At 49.8% G+C, this 19,270-nt stretch overlaps 2 protein-coding genes across 2 annotated transcripts; both read left to right on the top strand.

The window, feature by feature from the left end:
* Positions 1-251: 251 nt before the first annotated feature.
* On the top strand, positions 252-4,451 carry LOC118425011 (mucin-22-like). Its single transcript, XM_035833826.1, has 4 exons — positions 252-338; positions 447-481; positions 1,445-4,034; positions 4,415-4,451. The coding sequence occupies exons 3-4, from the start codon at positions 1,492-1,494 to the stop codon at positions 4,449-4,451; spliced, it is 2,580 nt and encodes an 859-aa protein (XP_035689719.1). The 5' UTR covers positions 252-338; positions 447-481; positions 1,445-1,491.
* A 6-nt stretch (positions 4,452-4,457) lies between these two features.
* Positions 4,458-19,270, top strand: LOC118425010 (pneumococcal serine-rich repeat protein-like; the record flags this gene model as incomplete). The annotated part of the gene is made up of 3 exons (XM_035833825.1): positions 4,458-10,036; positions 10,068-15,097; positions 15,158-19,270. Coding segments are annotated over exons 1-3 (14,601 nt in total), but the record flags the coding sequence as incomplete, so codon positions are not given.

Here is a 19,270-nt window from a genome sequence, read left to right as displayed (position 1 = left end):
CTTATTTGCATAATAAATGGTAAGCATGTATGATACTTGAGTGAGAAAGGGTAACATAATTTGGCGACCATACAGGTTTGTGGAACTCAGGTTAATCTAGATATATATCTTTGAGGATGTCATTCAACAGATGTCACCATAACATAGATACAGTGATATTTTAGTATTAAGGAGTTAGCTTGAAATACTTTAAGCTGTGTACCTTTTTCTCAAGTATGTCACTAAAACGACTTAAACTAAGACAATGTCGTTATTTTATCCCCTCCAGAGGTGTGCGATGATGATTACTGTTCCATCGGGTCGTTTTGCGTCGTGGTCGACTCTAACAGAGAATGCAGGTTTGTGTGTTTACTTTTATCAACAATATGTTGAACACATTGCATCGTTAATCGTTAAACGGCTTGTATTTCTTTGGTTACTCATTTACTTGTAACTATGCATTTCAGAATCGGTGATTTAGCCGTCGAAAGCAACTGTGAAGGTAAGGCTAACAAAATTTATCTCCATACATTTTCATCATTTATGAAACTATAATACTATAAGTAACGGCGTCATCACTAGAAAAGTCATCAACAACCCAAACCATCACCCGACAATTACAATATTCAACTAGAAAGGCCGACATGTGCACTTGAGCAAATACAGCAAATTTCAATCCACCCCGTCCGCATGCAAACGAACCCAAGATATAAATTTTTGGTCAAACATGGCAAAATATCCCAAATTAAGTAATTCTCGAGTCTCGTGTACCATACGTGTAAAAATAGTTCCGTGTGGGTCTTGTTGGGACATACTGTATGCAGTCTCCTACCAAATTTTTATGTTATTTGGTTTAAAAGAAAAACATAAGAGCCAAAACTATACATGTTTAGTCTAGAAGAGGCAAAAATTCAACATTTTTAAGCAATGTATGCCAGAAGGGGAAAAAATGAAGTACTGTGACTACATATCTTCCATACCACTTTGCACATTTTAGGTTATTTGGTTTGTAAAAAGGGCATTGCAGCCCAAAATATGCATTTTGAGTAAAAATGGTCCAAAATAACTCATTTTAAAAGTGATGAATGCAAAAGGTGGCCCTGTGCATGTCCAGTGCATCTCTGTACCAAATTTTAAGTTGTAAGATTATAATACAAGGGTACTGGGCCAAAATATGTTTTGGAACTAAATTGACCAAAACCCTAAATAAAGTAATTTTCAATGCTTCTATCTAAAAAGAGAAGGCAAAAAAGTTTCAGGTCATTCAACAATCATTCTATATATTAAAAAAAGGTGGATTTCCAATAAAAGATGTGACAAAAGAAGAAAGAGAAGAGTCATGACAAAAGACAATATATTCAAATTTATGTGATTGAAATATAAAATTCATGATCACAAATTATTAATACTCAAGGATACAAAAAGGCTACAGTCCACTTAACATCGCCTTCCGATTTTACAACAGTGGACCAAAGTACGACCGCGCAAAGAACAACAGTTCCTACACTGCCTATGACGACAGAGCAAAGCACTTTGACGTCAAGCTTGGCAGGGACCACCGTGGCTAGTACAACAACGAAGCAATCTAGCACATTTGGATCGTCTTCGGTCACACCTTCAACTGAAATTGCTGCAAGCACACTTGTCAGCACATCTACGGGTCATTCAACTGGCCGACAGTCTACAGAACAATCTTCAGCAAGCACACCGGTAGACCAAAGCACGACCGCGGAAAGAACCACAGTTCCGACACTGCCGGTAACAACTGAGCAAAGCACGTTGGCCTCAACCCTTGCAGAGACCACTTCGGCTACTACAACAGCGGAGAGGGCTAGCACATTTCAATCGTCTTCCGCCACGTCTACAACAGCCAGTGCTACAAGCACAAGCCACGACACGTCGGCAGGTCATACTACCGTATCGCAGACCACGGGGCATCCGTCCACGGCCACAACATACGGCATGAAAACGACCACAAGCAGCCAAGGAACTTCAGTGCCAACGACAACGCCTGAAGAATCTACATCGACAGATCAAAGTAGCACTACACAAAGAACCACCTTTCGTACACTTCCGGCAACCACTGACCGAAGCACTGTGACATCGACTCCTGGTGAGACGACAGTGGCTACTACATCTGCAGAACAGACAAGCACGATTGGATTGTCCTCTGCAGCTTCTTCGACAGAACGTGCTGAAAGTACACTTTTCAGCACTTCTGCGGGATTTTCAACTGCGCAGTCGACAGGATATTCTTCAACAGGCACCACCGTTGAACTAAGTTCCATTACCAGCAGGTCAAGAACGTCCGTCCATTCGACAACGTTTTCTGAATCTACACCGGTGGACCAAAGTACGACCGCGCAAAGAACAACAGTTCCTACACTGCCTATGACGACAGAACAAAGCACTTTGACGTCAACCTTGGCAGGGACCACCGTGGCTAGTACAACAACGAAGCAAGCTAGCACATTTGGATCGTCTTCGGTCACACCTTCAACTGAAATTGCTGCAAGCACACTTGTCAGCACATCTACGGGTCATTCAACTGGCCGACAGTCTACAGAACAATCTTCAGCAAGCACAACGGTAGTCCAAAGCACGACCGCGGAAAGAACCACAGTTCCGACACTGCCGGTAACAACTGAGCAAAGCACGTTGGCCTCAACCCTTGCAGAGACCACTTCGGCTACTACAACAACGGAGAGGGCTAGCACATTTCAATCGTCTTCCGCCACGTCTACAACAGCCAGTGCTACAAGCACAAGCCACGACACGTCGGCAGGTCATACTACCGTATCGCAGACCACGGGGCATCCGTCCACGGCCACAACATACGGCATGAAAACGACCACAAGCAGCCAAGGAACTTCAGTGCCAACGACAACGCCTGAAGAATCTACATCGACAGATCAAAGTAGCACTACACAAAGAACCACCTTTCGTACACTTCCGGCAACCACTGACCGAAGCACTGTGACATCGACTCCTGGTGAGACGACAGTGGCTACTACATCTGCAGAACAGACAAGCACGATTGGATTGTCCTCTGCAGCTTCTTCGACAGAACGTGCTGAAAGTACACTTTTCAGCACTTCTGCGGGATTTTCAACTGCGCAGTCGACAGGATATTCTTCAACAGGCACCACCGTTGAACTAAGTTCCATTACCAGCAGGTCAAGAACGTCCGTCCATTCGACAACGTTTTCTGAATCTACACCGGTGGACCAAAGTACGACCGCGCAAAGAACAACAGTTCCTACACTGCCTATGACGACAGAACAAAGCACTTTGACGTCAACCTTGGCAGGGACCACCGTGGCTAGTACAACAACGAAGCAAGCTAGCACATTTGGATCGTCTTCGGTCACACCTTCAACTGAAATTGCTGCAAGCACACTTGTCAGCACATCTACGGGTCATTCAACTGGCCGACAGTCTACAGAACAATCTTCAGCAAGCACAACGGTAGTCCAAAGCACGACCGCGGAAAGAACCACAGTTCCGACACTGCCGGTAACAACTGAGCAAAGCACGTTGGCCTCAACCCTTGCAGAGACCACTTCGGCTACTACAACAACGGAGAGGGCTAGCACATTTCAATCGTCTTCCGCCACGTCTACAACAGCCAGTGCTACAAGCACAAGCCACGACACGTCGGCAGGTCATACTACCGTATCGCAGACCACGGGGCATCCGTCCACGGCCACAACATACGGCATGAAAACGACCACAAGCAGCCAAGGAACTTCAGTGCCAACGACAACGCCTGAAGAATCTACATCGACAGATCAAAGTAGCACTACACAAAGAACCACCTTTCGTACACTTCCGGCAACCACTGACCGAAGCACTGTGACATCGACTCCTGGTGAGACGACAGTGGCTACTACATCTGCAGAACAGACAAGCACGATTGGATTGTCCTCTGCAGCTTCTTCGACAGAACGTGCTGAAAGTACACTTTTCAGCACTTCTGCGGGATTTTCAACTGCGCCGTCCACAGGATATTCTTCAACAGGCACCACCGTTGAACTAAGTTCCATTACCAGCAGGTCAAGAACGTCCGTCCATTCGACAACGTTTTCTGAATCTACACCGGTGGACCAAAGTACGACCGCGCAAAGAACAACAGTTCCTACACTGCCTATGACGACAGAACAAAGCACTTTGACGTCAACCTTGGAAGGGACCACCGTGGCTAGTACAACAACGAAGCAAGCTAGCACATTTGGATCGTCTTCGGTCACACCTTCAACTGAAATTGCTGCAAGCACACTTGTCAGCACATCTACGGGTCATTCAACTGGCCGACAGTCTACAGAACAATCTTCAGCAAGCACAACGGTAGTCCAAAGCACGACCGCGGAAAGAACCACAGTTCCGACACTGCCAGTAACAACTGAGCAAAGCACGTTGGCCTCAACCCTTGCAGAGACCACGTCGGCAACTACAACAACGGAGAGGGCTAGCACATTTCAATCGTCTTCCGCCACGTCTACAACATCCAGTGCTACAAGCACAAGCCACGACACGTCGGAAGGTCATACTACCGTATCGCAGACCACGGGGCATCCGTCCACGGCCACAACATACGGCATGAAAACGACCACAAGCAGCCAAGGAACTTCAGTGCCAACGACAACGCCTGAAGAATCTACATCGACAGATCAAAGTAGCACTACACAAAGAACCACCTTTCGTACAGTTCCGGCAACCACTGACCGAAGCACTGTGACATCGACTCCTGGTGAGACGACAGTGGCTACTACATCTGCAGAACAGACAAGCACGATTGGATTATCCTCTGCAGCTTCTTCGACAGAACGTGCTGAAAGTACACTTTTCAGCACTTCTGCGGGATTTTCAACTGCGCAGTCGACAGGATATTCTTCAACAGGCACCACCGTTGAACTAAGTTCCATTACCAGCAGGTCAAGAACGTCCGTCCATTCGACAACGTTTTCTGAATCTACACCGGTGGACCAAAGTACGACCGCGCAAAGAACAACAGTTCCTACACTGCCTATGACGACAGAACAAAGCACTTTGACGTCAACCTTGGCAGGGACCACCGTGGCTAGTACAACAACGAAGCAAGCTAGCACATTTGGATCGTCTTCGGTCACACCTTCAACTGAAATTGCTGCAAGCACACTTGTCAGCACATCTACGGGTCATTCAACTGGCCGACAGTCTACAGAACAATCTTCAGCAAGCACAACGGTAGTCCAAAGCACGACCGCGGAAAGAACCACAGTTCCGACACTGCCGGTAACAACTGAGCAAAGCACGTTGGCCTCAACCCTTGCAGAGACCACTTCGGCTACTACAACAACGGAGAGGGCTAGCACATTTCAATCGTCTTCCGCCACGTCTACAACAGCCAGTGCTACAAGCACAAGCCACGACACGTCGGCAGGTCATACTACCGTATCGCAGACCACGGGGCATCCGTCCACGGCCACAACATACGGCATGAAAACGACCACAAGCAGCCAAGGAACTTCAGTGCCAACGACAACGCCTGAAGAATCTACATCGACAGATCAAAGTAGCACTACACAAAGAACCACCTTTCGTACACTTCCGGCAACCACTGAGCGAAGCACTGTGACATCGACTCCTGGTGAGACGACAGTGGCTACTACATCTGCAGAACAGACAAGCACGATTGGATTGTCCTCTGCAGCTTCTTCGACAGAACGTGCTGAAAGTACACTTTTCAGCACTTCTGCGGGATTTTCAACTGCGCAGTCGACAGGATATTCTTCAACAGGCACCACCGTTGAACTAAGTTCCATTACCAGCAGGTCAAGAACGTCCGTCCATTCGACAACGTTTTCTGAATCTACACCGGTGGACCAAAGTACGACCGCGCAAAGAACAACAGTTCCTACACTGCCTATGACGACAGAACAAAGCACTTTGACGTCAACCTTGGCAGGGACCACCGTGGCTAGTACAACAACGAAGCAAGCTAGCACATTTGGATCGTCTTCGGTCACACCTTCAACTGAAATTGCTGCAAGCACACTTGTCAGCACATCTACGGGTCATTCAACTGGCCGACAGTCTACAGAACAATCTTCAGCAAGCACAACGGTAGTCCAAAGCACGACCGCGGAAAGAACCACAGTTCCGACACTGCCGGTAACAACTGAGCAAAGCACGTTGGCCTCAACCCTTGCAGAGACCACTTCGGCAACTACAACAACGGAGAGGGCTAGCACATTTCAATCGTCTTCCGCCACGTCTACAACAGCCAGTGCTACAAGCACAAGCCACGACACGTCGAAAGGTCATACTACCGTATCGCAGACCACGGGGCATCCGTCCACGGCCACAACATACGGCGTGAAAACGACCACAAGCAGCCAAGGAACTTCAGTGCCAACGACAACGCCTGCAGAATATACATCGACAGATCAAAGTAGCACTACACAAAGAACCACCTTTCGTACAGTGCCGGCAACCACTGAGCGAAGCACTGTGACATCGACTCCTGGTGAGACGACAGTGGCTACTACATCTGCAGAACAGACAAGCACGATTGGATTGTCCTCTGCAGCTTCTTCGACAGAACGTGCTGAAAGTACACTTTTCAGCACTTCTGCGGGATTTTCAACTGCGCAGTCGACAGGATATTCTTCAACAGGCACCACCGTTGAACTAAGTTCCATTACCAGCAGGTCAAGAACGTCCGTCCATTCGACAACGTTTTCTGAATCTACACCGGTGGACCAAAGTACGACCGCGCAAAGAACAACAGTTCCTACACTGCCTATGACGACAGAACAAAGCACTTTGACGTCAACCTTGGCAGGGACCACCGTGGCTAGTACAACAACGAAGCAAGCTAGCACATTTGGATCGTCTTCGGTCACACCTTCAACTGAAATTGCTGCAAGCACACTTGTCAGCACATCTACGGGTCATTCAACTGGCCGACAGTCTACAGAACAATCTTCAGCAAGCACAACGGTAGTCCAAAGCACGACCGCGGAAAGAACCACAGTTCCGACACTGCCGGTAACAACTGAGCAAAGCACGTTGGCCTCAACCCTTGCAGAGACCACTTCGGCTACTACAACAACGGAGAGGGCTAGCACATTTCAATCGTCTTCCGCCACGTCTACAACAGCCAGTGCTACAAGCACAAGCCACGACACGTCGGCAGGTCATACTACCGTATCGCAGACCACGGGGCATCCGTCCACGGCCACAACATACGGCATGAAAACGACCACAAGCAGCCAAGGAACTTCAGTGCCAACGACAACGCCTGAAGAATCTACATCGACAGATCAAAGTAGCACTACACAAAGAACCACCTTTCGTACACTTCCGGCAAGCACTGACCGAAGCACTGTGACATCGACTCCTGGTGAGACGACAGTGGCTACTACATCTGCAGAACAGACAAGCACGATTGGATTGTCCTCTGCAGCTTCTTCGACAGAACGTGCTGAAAGTACACTTTTCAGCACTTCTGCGGGATTTTCAACTGCGCAGTCGACAGGATATTCTTCAACAGGCACCACCGTTGAACTAAGTTCCATTACCAGCAGGTCAAGAACGTCCGTCCAATCGACAACGTTTTCTGAATCTACACCGGTGGACCAAAGTACGACCGCGCAAAGAACAACAGTTCCTACACTGCCTATGACGACAGAACAAAGCACTTTGACGTCAACCTTGGCAGGGACCACCGTGGCTAGTACAACAACGAAGCAAGCTAGCACATTTGGATCGTCTTCGGTCACACCTTCAACTGAAATTGCTGCAAGCACACTTGTCAGCACATCTACGGGTCATTCAACTGGCCGACAGTCTACAGAACAATCTTCAGCAAGCACAACGGTAGTCCAAAGCACGACCGCGGAAAGAACCACAGTTCCGACACTGCCGGTAACAACTGAGCAAAGCACGTTGGCCTCAACCCTTGCAGAGACCACGTCGGCAACTACAACAACGGAGAGGGCTAGCACATTTCAATCGTCTTCCGCCACGTCTACAACATCCAGTGCTACAAGCACAAGCCACGACACGTCGGAAGGTCATACTACCGTATCGCAGACCACGGGGCATCCGTCCACGGCCACAACATACGGCATGAAAACGACCACAAGCAGCCAAGGAACTTCAGTGCCAACGACAACGCCTGAAGAATCTACATCGACAGATCAAAGTAGCACTACACAAAGAACCACCTTTCGTACACTTCCGGCAACCACTGACCGAAGCACTGTGACATCGACTCCTGGTGAGACGACAGTGGCTACTACATCTGCAGAACAGACAAGCACGATTGGATTGTCCTCTGCAGCTTCTTCGACAGAACGTGCTGAAAGTACACTTTTCAGCACTTCTGCGGGATTTTCAACTGCGCAGTCGACAGGATATTCTTCAACAGGCACCACCGTTGAACTAAGTTCCATTACCAGCAGGTCAAGAACGTCCGTCCATTCGACAACGTTTTCTGAATCTACACCGGTGGACCAAAGTACGACCGCGCAAAGAACAACAGTTCCTACGCTGCCTATGACGACAGAACAAAGCACTTTGACGTCAACCTTGGCAGGGACCACCGTGGCTAGTACAACAACGAAGCAAGCTAGCACATTTGGATCGTCTTCGGTCACACCTTCAACTGAAATTGCTGCAAGCACACTTGTCAGCACATCTACGGGTCATTCAACTGGCCGACAGTCTACAGAACAATCTTCAGCAAGCACAACGGTAGTCCAAAGCACGACCGCGGAAAGAACCACAGTTCCGACACTGCCGGTAACAACTGAGCAAAGCACGTTGGCCTCAACCCTTGCAGAGACCACTTCGGCTACTACAACAACGGAGAGGGCTAGCACATTTCAATCGTCTTCCGCCACGTCTACAACAGCCAGTGCTACAAGCACAAGCCACGACACGTCGGCAGGTCATACTACCGTATCGCAGACCACGGGGCATCCGTCCACGGCCACAACATACGGCATGAAAACGACCACAAGCAGCCAAGGAACTTCAGTGCCAACGACAACGCCTGAAGAATCTACATCGACAGATCAAAGTAGCACTACACAAAGAACCACCTTTCGTACACTTCCGGCAACCACTGACCGAAGCACTGTGACATCGACTCCTGGTGAGACGACAGTGGCTACTACATCTGCAGAACAGACAAGCACGATTGGATTGTCCTCTGCAGCTTCTTCGACAGAACGTGCTGAAAGTACACTTTTCAGCACTTCTGCGGGATTTTCAACTGCGCAGTCGACAGGATATTCTTCAACAGGCACCACCGTTGAACTAAGTTCCATTACCAGCAGGTCAAGAACGTCCGTCCATTCGACAACGTTTTCTGAATCTACACCGGTGGACCAAAGTACGACCGCGCAAAGAACAACAGTTCCTACACTGCCTATGACGACAGAACAAAGCACTTTGACGTCAACCTTGGCAGGGACCACCGTGGCTAGTACAACAACGAAGCAAGCTAGCACATTTGGATCGTCTTCGGTCACACCTTCAACTGAAATTGCTGCAAGCACACTTGTCAGCACATCTACGGGTCATTCAACTGGCCGACAGTCTACAGAACAATCTTCAGCAAGCACAACGGTAGTCCAAAGCACGACCGCGGAAAGAACCACAGTTCCGACACTGCCGGTAACAACTGAGCAAAGCACGTTGGCCTCAACCCTTGCAGAGACCACTTCGGCTACTACAACAACGGAGAGGGCTAGCACATTTCAATCGTCTTCCGCCACGTCTACAACAGCCAGTGCTACAAGCACAAGCCACGACACGTCGGCAGGTCATACTACCGTATCGCAGACCACGGGGCATCCGTCCACGGCCACAACATACGGCATGAAAACGACCACAAGCAGCCAAGGAACTTCAGTGCCAACGACAACGCCTGAAGAATCTACATCGACAGATCAAAGTAGCACTACACAAAGAACCACCTTTCGTACACTTCCGGCAACCACTGACCGAAGCACTGTGACATCGACTCCTGGTGAGACGACAGTGGCTACTACATCTGCAGAACAGACAAGCACGATTGGATTGTCCCTCTGCAGCTTCTTCGACAGAAAGTGCTGAAAGTACACTTGTCAGCACTTCTGAAGGGTTTTCAACTGCGCAGTCGACAGGATATTCCTCAACAGGCACCACCGTTGAACTAAGTTCCATTACCAGCAGGTCAAGAACGTCCGTCCATTCGACAACGTTTTCTGAATCTACACCGGTGGACCAAAGTACGACCGCGCAAAGAACAACAGTTCCTACACTGCCTATGACGACAGAACAAAGCACTTTGACGTCAACCTTGGCAGGGACCACCGTGGCTAGTACAACAACGAAGCAAGCTAGCACATTTGGATCGTCTTCGGTCACACCTTCAACTGAAATTGCTGCAAGCACACTTGTCAGCACATCTACGGGTCATTCAACTGGCCGACAGTCTACAGAACAATCTTCAGCAAGCACAACGGTAGTCCAAAGCACGACCGCGGAAAGAACCACAGTTCCGACACTGCCAGTAACAACTGAGCAAAGCACGTTGGCCTCAACCCTTGCAGAGACCACTTCGGCTACTACAACAACGGAGAGGGCTAGCACATTTCAATCGTCTTCCGCCACGTCTACAACAGCCAGTGCTACAAGCACAAGCCACGACACGTCGGAAGGTCATACTACCGTATCGCAGACCATGGGGCATCCGTCCACGGCCACAACATACGGCATGAAAACGACCACAAGCAGCCAAGGAACTTCAGTGCCAACGACAACGCCTGAAGAATCTACATCGACAGATCAAAGTAGCACTACACAAAGAACCACCTTTCGTACACTTCCGGCAACCACTGAGCGAAGCACTGTGACATCGACTCCTGGTGAGACGACAGTGGCTACTACATCTGCAGAACAGACAAGCACGATTGGATTGTCCTCTGCAGCTTCTTCGACAGAACGTGCTGAAAGTACACTTTTCAGCACTTCTGCGGGATTTTCAACTGCGCAGTCGACAGGATATTCTTCAACAGGCACCACCGTTGAACTAAGTTCCATTACCAGCAGGTCAAGAACGTCCGTCCATTCGACAACGTTTTCTGAATCTACACCGGTGGACCAAAGTACGACCGCGCAAAGAACAACAGTTCCTACACTGCCTATGACGACAGAACAAAGCACTTTGACGTCAAGCTTGGCAGGGACCACCGTGGCTAGTACAACAACGAAGCAAGCTAGCACATTTGGATCGTCTTCGGTCACACCTTCAACTGAAATTGCTGCAAGCACACTTGTCAGCACATCTACGGGTCATTCAACTGGCCGACAGTCTACAGAACAATCTTCAGCAAGCACAACGGTAGTCCAAAGCACGACCGCGGAAAGAACCACAGTTCCGACACTGCCGGTAACAACTGAGCAAAGCACGTTGGCCTCAACCCTTGCAGAGACCACTTCGGCTACTACAACAACGGAGAGGGCTAGCACATTTCAATCGTCATCCGCCACGTCTACAACAGCCAGTGCTACAAGCACAAGCCACGACACGTCGGCAGGTCATACTACCGTATCGCAGACCACGGGGCATCCGTCCACGGCCACAACATACGGCATGAAAACGACCACAAGCAGCCAAGGAACTTCAGTGCCAACGACAACGCCTGAAGAATCTACATCGACAGATCAAAGTAGCACTACACAAAGAACCACCTTTCGTACACTTCCGGCAACCACTGACCGAAGCACTGTGACATCGACTCCTGGTGAGACGACAGTGGCTACTACATCTGCAGAACAGACAAGCACGATTGGATTATCCTCTGCAGCTTCTTCGACAGAACGTGCTGAAAGTACACTTTTCAGCACTTCTGCGGGATTTTCAACTGCGCAGTCGACAGGATATTCTTCAACAGGCACCACCGTTGAACTAAGTTCCATTACCAGCAGGTCAAGAACGTCCGTCCATTCGACAACGTTTTCTGAATCTACACCGGTGGACCAAAGTACGACCGCGCAAAGAACAACAGTTCCTACACTGCCTATGACGACAGAACAAAGCACTTTGACGTCAACCTTGGCAGGGACCACCGTGGCTAGTACAACAACGAAGCAAGCTAGCACATTTGGATCGTCTTCGGTCACACCTTCAACTGAAATTGCTGCAAGCACACTTGTCAGCACATCTACGGGTCATTCAACTGGCCGACAGTCTACAGAACAATCTTCAGCAAGCACAACGGTAGTCCAAAGCACGACCGCGGAAAGAACCACAGTTCCGACACTGCCGGTAACAACTGAGCAAAGCACGTTGGCCTCAACCCTTGCAGAGACCACTTCGGCTACTACAACAACGGAGAGGGCTAGCACATTTCAATCGTCTTCCGCCACGTCTACAACAGCCAGTGCTACAAGCACAAGCCACGACACGTCGGCAGGTCATACTACCGTATCGCAGACCACGGGGCATCCGTCCACGGCCACAACATACGGCATGAAAACGACCACAAGCAGCCAAGGAACTTCAGTGCCAACGACAACGCCTGAAGAATCTACATCGACAGATCAAAGTAGCACTACACAAAGAACCACCTTTCGTACACTTCCGGCAACCACTGACCGAAGCACTGTGACATCGACTCCTGGTGAGACGACAGTGGCTACTACATCTGCAGAACAGACAAGCACGATTGGATTGTCCTCTGCAGCTTCTTCGACAGAACGTGCTGAAAGTACACTTTTCAGCACTTCTGCGGGATTTTCAACTGCGCAGTCGACAGGATATTCTTCAACAGGCACCACCGTTGAACTAAGTTCCATTACCAGCAGGTCAAGAACGTCCGTCCATTCGACAACGTTTTCTGAATCTACACCGGTGGACCAAAGTACGACCGCGCAAAGAACAACAGTTCCTACGCTGCCTATGACGACAGAACAAAGCACTTTGACGTCAACCTTGGCAGGGACCACCGTGGCTAGTACAACAACGAAGCAAGCTAGCACATTTGGATCGTCTTCGGTCACACCTTCAACTGAAATTGCTGCAAGCACACTTGTCAGCACATCTACGGGTCATTCAACTGGCCGACAGTCTACAGAACAATCTTCAGCAAGCACAACGGTAGTTCAAAGCACGACCGCGGAAAGAACCACAGTTCCGACACTGCCGGTAACAACTGAGCAAAGCACGTTGGCCTCAACCCTTGCAGAGACCACTTCGGCTACTACAACAACGGAGAGGGCTAGCACATTTCAATCGTCATCCGCCACGTCTACAACAGCCAGTGCTACAAGCACAAGCCACGACACGTCGGCAGGTCATACTACCGTATCGCAGACCACGGGGCATCCGTCCACGGCCACAACATACGGCATGAAAACGACCACAAGCAGCCAAGGAACTTCAGTGCCAACGACAACGCCTGAAGAATCTACATCGACAGATCAAAGTAGCACTACACAAAGAACCACCTTTCGTACACTTCCGGCAACCACTGACCGAAGCACTGTGACATCGACTCCTGGTGAGACGACAGTGGCTACTACATCTGCAGAACAGACAAGCACGATTGGATTATCCTCTGCAGCTTCTTCGACAGAACGTGCTGAAAGTACACTTTTCAGCACTTCTGCGGGATTTTCAACTGCGCAGTCGACAGGATATTCTTCAACAGGCACCACCGTTGAACTAAGTTCCATTACCAGCAGGTCAAGAACGTCCGTCCATTCGACAACGTTTTCTGAATCTACACCGGTGGACCAAAGTACGACCGCGCAAAGAACAACAGTTCCTACACTGCCTATGACGACAGAACAAAGCACTTTGACGTCAACCTTGGCAGGGACCACCGTGGCTAGTACAACAACGAAGCAAGCTAGCACATTTGGATCGTCTTCGGTCACACCTTCAACTGAAATTGCTGCAAGCACACTTGTCAGCACATCTACGGGTCATTCAACTGGCCGACAGTCTACAGAACAATCTTCAGCAAGCACAACGGTAGTCCAAAGCACGACCGCGGAAAGAACCACAGTTCCGACACTGCCGGTAACAACTGAGCAAAGCACGTTGGCCTCAACCCTTGCAGAGACCACTTCGGCTACTACAACAACGGAGAGGGCTAGCACATTTCAATCGTCTTCCGCCACGTCTACAACAGCCAGTGCTACAAGCACAAGCCACGACACGTCGGCAGGTCATACTACCGTATCGCAGACCACGGGGCATCCGTCCACGGCCACAACATACGGCATGAAAACGACCACAAGCAGCCAAGGAACTTCAGTGCCAACGACAACGCCTGAAGAATCTACATCGACAGATCAAAGTAGCACTACACAAAGAACCACCTTTCGTACACTTCCGGCAACCACTGACCGAAGCACTGTGACATCGACTCCTGGTGAGACGACAGTGGCTACTACATCTGCAGAACAGACAAGCACGATTGGATTGTCCTCTGCAGCTTCTTCGACAGAACGTGCTGAAAGTACACTTTTCAGCACTTCTGCGGGATTTTCAACTGCGCAGTCGACAGGATATTCTTCAACAGGCACCACCGTTGAACTAAGTTCCATTACCAGCAGGTCAAGAACGTCCGTCCATTCGACAACGTTTTCTGAATCTACACCGGTGGACCAAAGTACGACCGCGCAAAGAACAACAGTTCCTACACTGCCTATGACGACAGAACAAAGCACTTTGACGTCAACCTTGGCAGGGACCACCGTGGCTAGTACAACAACGAAGCAAGCTAGCACATTTGGATCGTCTTCGGTCACACCTTCAACTGAAATTGCTGCAAGCACACTTGTCAGCACATCTACGGGTCATTCAACTGGCCGACAGTCTACAGAACAATCTTCAGCAAGCACAACGGTAGTCCAAAGCACGACCGCGGAAAGAACCACAGTTCCGACACTGCCGGTAACAACTGAGCAAAGCACGTTGGCCTCAACCCTTGCAGAGACCACTTCGGCTACTACAACAACGGAGAGGGCTAGCACATTTCAATCGTCTTCCGCCACGTCTACAACAGCCAGTGCTACAAGCACAAGCCACGACACGTCGGAAGGTCATACTACCGTATCGCAGACCATGGGGCATCCGTCCACGGCCACAACATACGGCATGAAAACGACCACAAGCAGCCAAGGAACTTCAGTGCCAACGACAACGCCGGAAGAATCTACTTCGACAGATCAAAGTAGCACTACACAAAGAACCACCTTTCGTACAGTTCCGGCAACCAGTGAGCGAAGCACTGTGACATCGACTCCTGGTGAGACGACAGTGGCTACTACATCTGCAGAACAGACAAGCACGATTGGATTGTCCTCTGCAGCTTCTTCGACAGAAAGTGCTGAAAGTACACTTGTCAGCACTTCTGAAGGGTTTTCAACTGCGCAGTCGACAGGATATTCCTCAACAGGCACCACCGTTGAACTAAGTTCCATTACCAGCAGGTCAAGAACGTCCGTCCATTCGACAACGTTTTCTGAATCTACACCGGTGGACCAAAGTACGACCGCGCAAAGAACAACAGTTCCTACACTGCCTATGACGACAGAACAAAGCACTTTGACGTCAACCTTGGCAGGGACCACCGTGGCTAGTACAACAACGAAGCAAGCTAGCACATTTGGATCGTCTTTGGTCACACCTTCAACTGAAATTGCTGCAAGCACACTTGTCAGCACATCTACGGGTCATTCAACTGGCCGACAGTCTACAGAACAATCTTCAGCAAGCACAACGGTAGTCCAAAGCACGACCGCGGAAAGAACCACAGTTCCGACACTGCCGGTAACAACTGAGCAAAGCACGTTGGCCTCAACCCTTGCAGAGACCACTTCGGCTACTACAACAACGGAGAGGGCTAGCACATTTGAATCGTCTTCCGCCACGTCTACAACAGCCAGTGCTACAAGCACAAGCCACGACACGTCGGCAGGTCATACTACCGTATCGCAGACCATGGGGCATCCGTCCACGGCCACAACATACGGCATGAAAACGACCACAAGCAGCCAAGGAACTTCAGTGCCAACGACAACGCCGGAAGAATCTACATCGACAGATCAAAGTAGCACTACACAAAGAACCACCTTTCGTACAGTTCCGGCAACCAGTGAGCGAAGCACTGTGACATCGACTCCTGGTGAGACGACAGTGGCTACTACATCTGCAGAACAGACAAGCACGATTGGATTGTCCTCTGCAGCTTCTTCGACAGAACGTGCTGAAAGTACACTTTTCAGCACTTCTGCGGGATTTTCAACTGCGCAGTCGACAGGATATTCTTCAACAGGCACCACCGTTGAACTAAGTTCCATTACCAGCAGGTCAAGAACGTCCGTCCATTCGACAACGTTTTCTGAATCTACACCGGTGGACCAAAGTACGACCGCGCAAAGAACAACAGTTCCTACACTGCCTATGACGACAGAACAAAGCACTTTGACGTCAACCTTGGCAGGGACCACCGTGGCTAGTACAACAACGAAGCAAGCTAGCACATTTGGATCGTCTTCGGTCACACCTTCAACTGAAATTGCTGCAAGCACACTTGTCAGCACATCTACGGGTCATTCAACTGGCCGACAGTCTACAGAACAATCTTCAGCAAGCACAACGGTAGTCCAAAGCACGACCGCGGAAAGAACCACAGTTCCGACACTGCCAGTAACAACTGAGCAAAGCACGTTGGCCTCAACCCTTGCAGAGACCACGTCGGCAACTACAACAACGGAGAGGGCTAGCACATTTCAATCGTCTTCCGCCACGTCTACAACAGCCAGTGCTACAAGCACAAGCCACGACACGTCGGAAGGTCATACTACCGTATCGCAGACCATGGGGCATCCGTCCACGGCCACAACATACGGCATGAAAACGACCACAAGCAGCCAAGGAACTTCAGTGCCAACGACAACGCCGGAAGAATCTACATCGACAGATCAAAGTAGCACTACACAAAGAACCACCTTTCGTACAGTTCCGGCAACCAGTGAGCGAAGCACTGTGACATCGACTCCTGGTGAGACGACAGTGGCTACTACATCTGCAGAACAGACAAGCACGATTGGATTGTCCTCTGCAGCTTCTTCGACAGAAAGTGCTGAAAGTACACTTGTCAGCACTTCTGAAGGGTTTTCAACTGCGCAGTCGACAGGATATTCCTCAACAGGCACCACCGTTGAACTAAGTTCCATTACCAGCAGGTCAAGAACGTCCGTCCATTCGACAACGTTTTCTGAATCTACACCGGTGGACCAAAGTACGACCGCGCAAAGAACAACAGTTCCTACACTGCCTATGACGACAGAACAAAGCACTTTGACGTCAACCTTGGCAGGGACCACCGTGGCTAGTACAACAACGAAGCAAGCTAGCACATTTGGATCGTCTTCGGTCACACCTTCAACTGAAATTGCTGCAAGCACACTTGTCAGCACATCTACGGGTCATTCAACTGGCCGACAGTCTACAGAACAATCTTCAGCAAGCACAACGGTAGTCCAAAGCACGACCGCGGAAAGAACCACAGTTCCGACACTGCCAGTAACAACTGAGCAAAGCACGTTGGCCTCAACCCTTGTAGAGACCACCGTGGCTAGTACAGCAACGGAGAGAGCTAGCACATTTGAATCGTCTTCCGCCACGTCTACAACACCCAGTGCTACAAGCACAAGCCACGACACGTCGGAAGGTCATACTACCGTATCGCAGACCACGAGGCATCCGTCCACGGCCACAACATACGGCGTGAAAACGACCACAAGCAGCCAAGGAACTTCAGTGCCAACGACAACGCCGGAAGAATCTACATCGACAGATCAAAGTAGCACTACACAAAGAACCACCTTTCGTACACTTCCGGCAACCACTGACCGAAGCACTGTGACATCGACTCCTGGTGAGACGACAGTGGCTACTACATCTGCAGAACAGACAAGCACGATTGGATTGTCCTCTGCAGCTTCTTCGACAGAACGTGCTGAAAGTACACTTTTCAGCACTTCTGCGGGATTTTCAACTGCGCAGTCGACAGGATATTCTTCAACAGGCACCACCGTTGAACTAAGTTCCATTACCAGCAGGTCAAGAACGTCCGTCCATTCGACAACGTTTTCTGAATCTACACCGGTGGACCAAAGTACGACCGCGCAAAGAACAACAGTTCCTACACTGCCTATGACGACAGAACAAAGCACTTTGACGTCAACCTTGGCAGGGACCACCGTGGCTAGTACAACAACGAAGCAAGCTAGCACATTTGGATCGTCTTCGGTCACACCTTCAACTGAAATTGCTGCAAGCACACTTGTCAGCACATCTACGGGTCATTCAACTGGCCGACAGTCTACAGAACAATCTTCAGCAAGCACAACGGTAGTCCAAAGCACGACCGCGGAAAGAACCACAGTTCCGACACTGCCGGTAACAACTGAGCAAAGCACGTTGGCCTCAACCCTTGCAGAGACCACTTCGGCTACTACAACAACGGAGAGGGCTAGCACATTTGAATCGTCTTCCGCCACGTCTACAACAGCCAGTGCTACAAGCACAAGCCACGACACGTCGGAAGGTCATACTACCGTATCGCAGACCACGGGGCATCCGTCCACGGCCACAACATACGGCATGAAAACGACCACAAGCAGCCAAGGAACTTCAGTGCCAACGACAACGCCGGAAGAATCTACATCGACAGATCAAAGTAGCACTACACAAAGAACCACCTTTCGTACACTTCCGGCAACCACTGACCGAAGCACTGTGACATCGACTCCTGGTGAGACGACAGTGGCTACTACATCTGCAGAACAGACAAGCACGATTGGATTGTCCTCTGCAGCTTCTTCGACAGAACGTGCTGAAAGTACACTTTTCAGCACTTCTGCGGGATTTTCAACTGCGCAGTCGACAGGATATTCTTCAACAGGCACCACCGTTGAACTAAGTTCCATTACCAGCAGGTCAAGAACGTCCGTCCATTCGACAACGTTTTCTGAATCTACACCGGTGGACCAAAGTACGACCGCGCAAAGAACAACAGTTCCTACGCTGCCCATGACGACAGAACAAAGCACTTTGACGTCAACCTTGACAGGGACCACCGTGGCTAGTACAACAACGAAGCAAGCTAGCACATTTGGATCGTCTTCGGTCACACCTTCAACTGAAATTGCTGCAAGCACACTTGTCAGCACATCTACGGGTCATTCAACTGGCCGACAGTCTACAGAACAATCTTCAGCAAGCACAACG

The sequence above is a fragment of the Branchiostoma floridae genome, chromosome 10 (assembly GCF_000003815.2).
Source record: "Branchiostoma floridae strain S238N-H82 chromosome 10, Bfl_VNyyK, whole genome shotgun sequence".
Taxonomy (NCBI): domain Eukaryota; kingdom Metazoa; phylum Chordata; class Leptocardii; order Amphioxiformes; family Branchiostomatidae; genus Branchiostoma; species Branchiostoma floridae.
The sequence above is the reverse complement of the archived record's forward strand: the minus strand, read 5'-3'. Positions and strand labels throughout refer to the sequence as shown.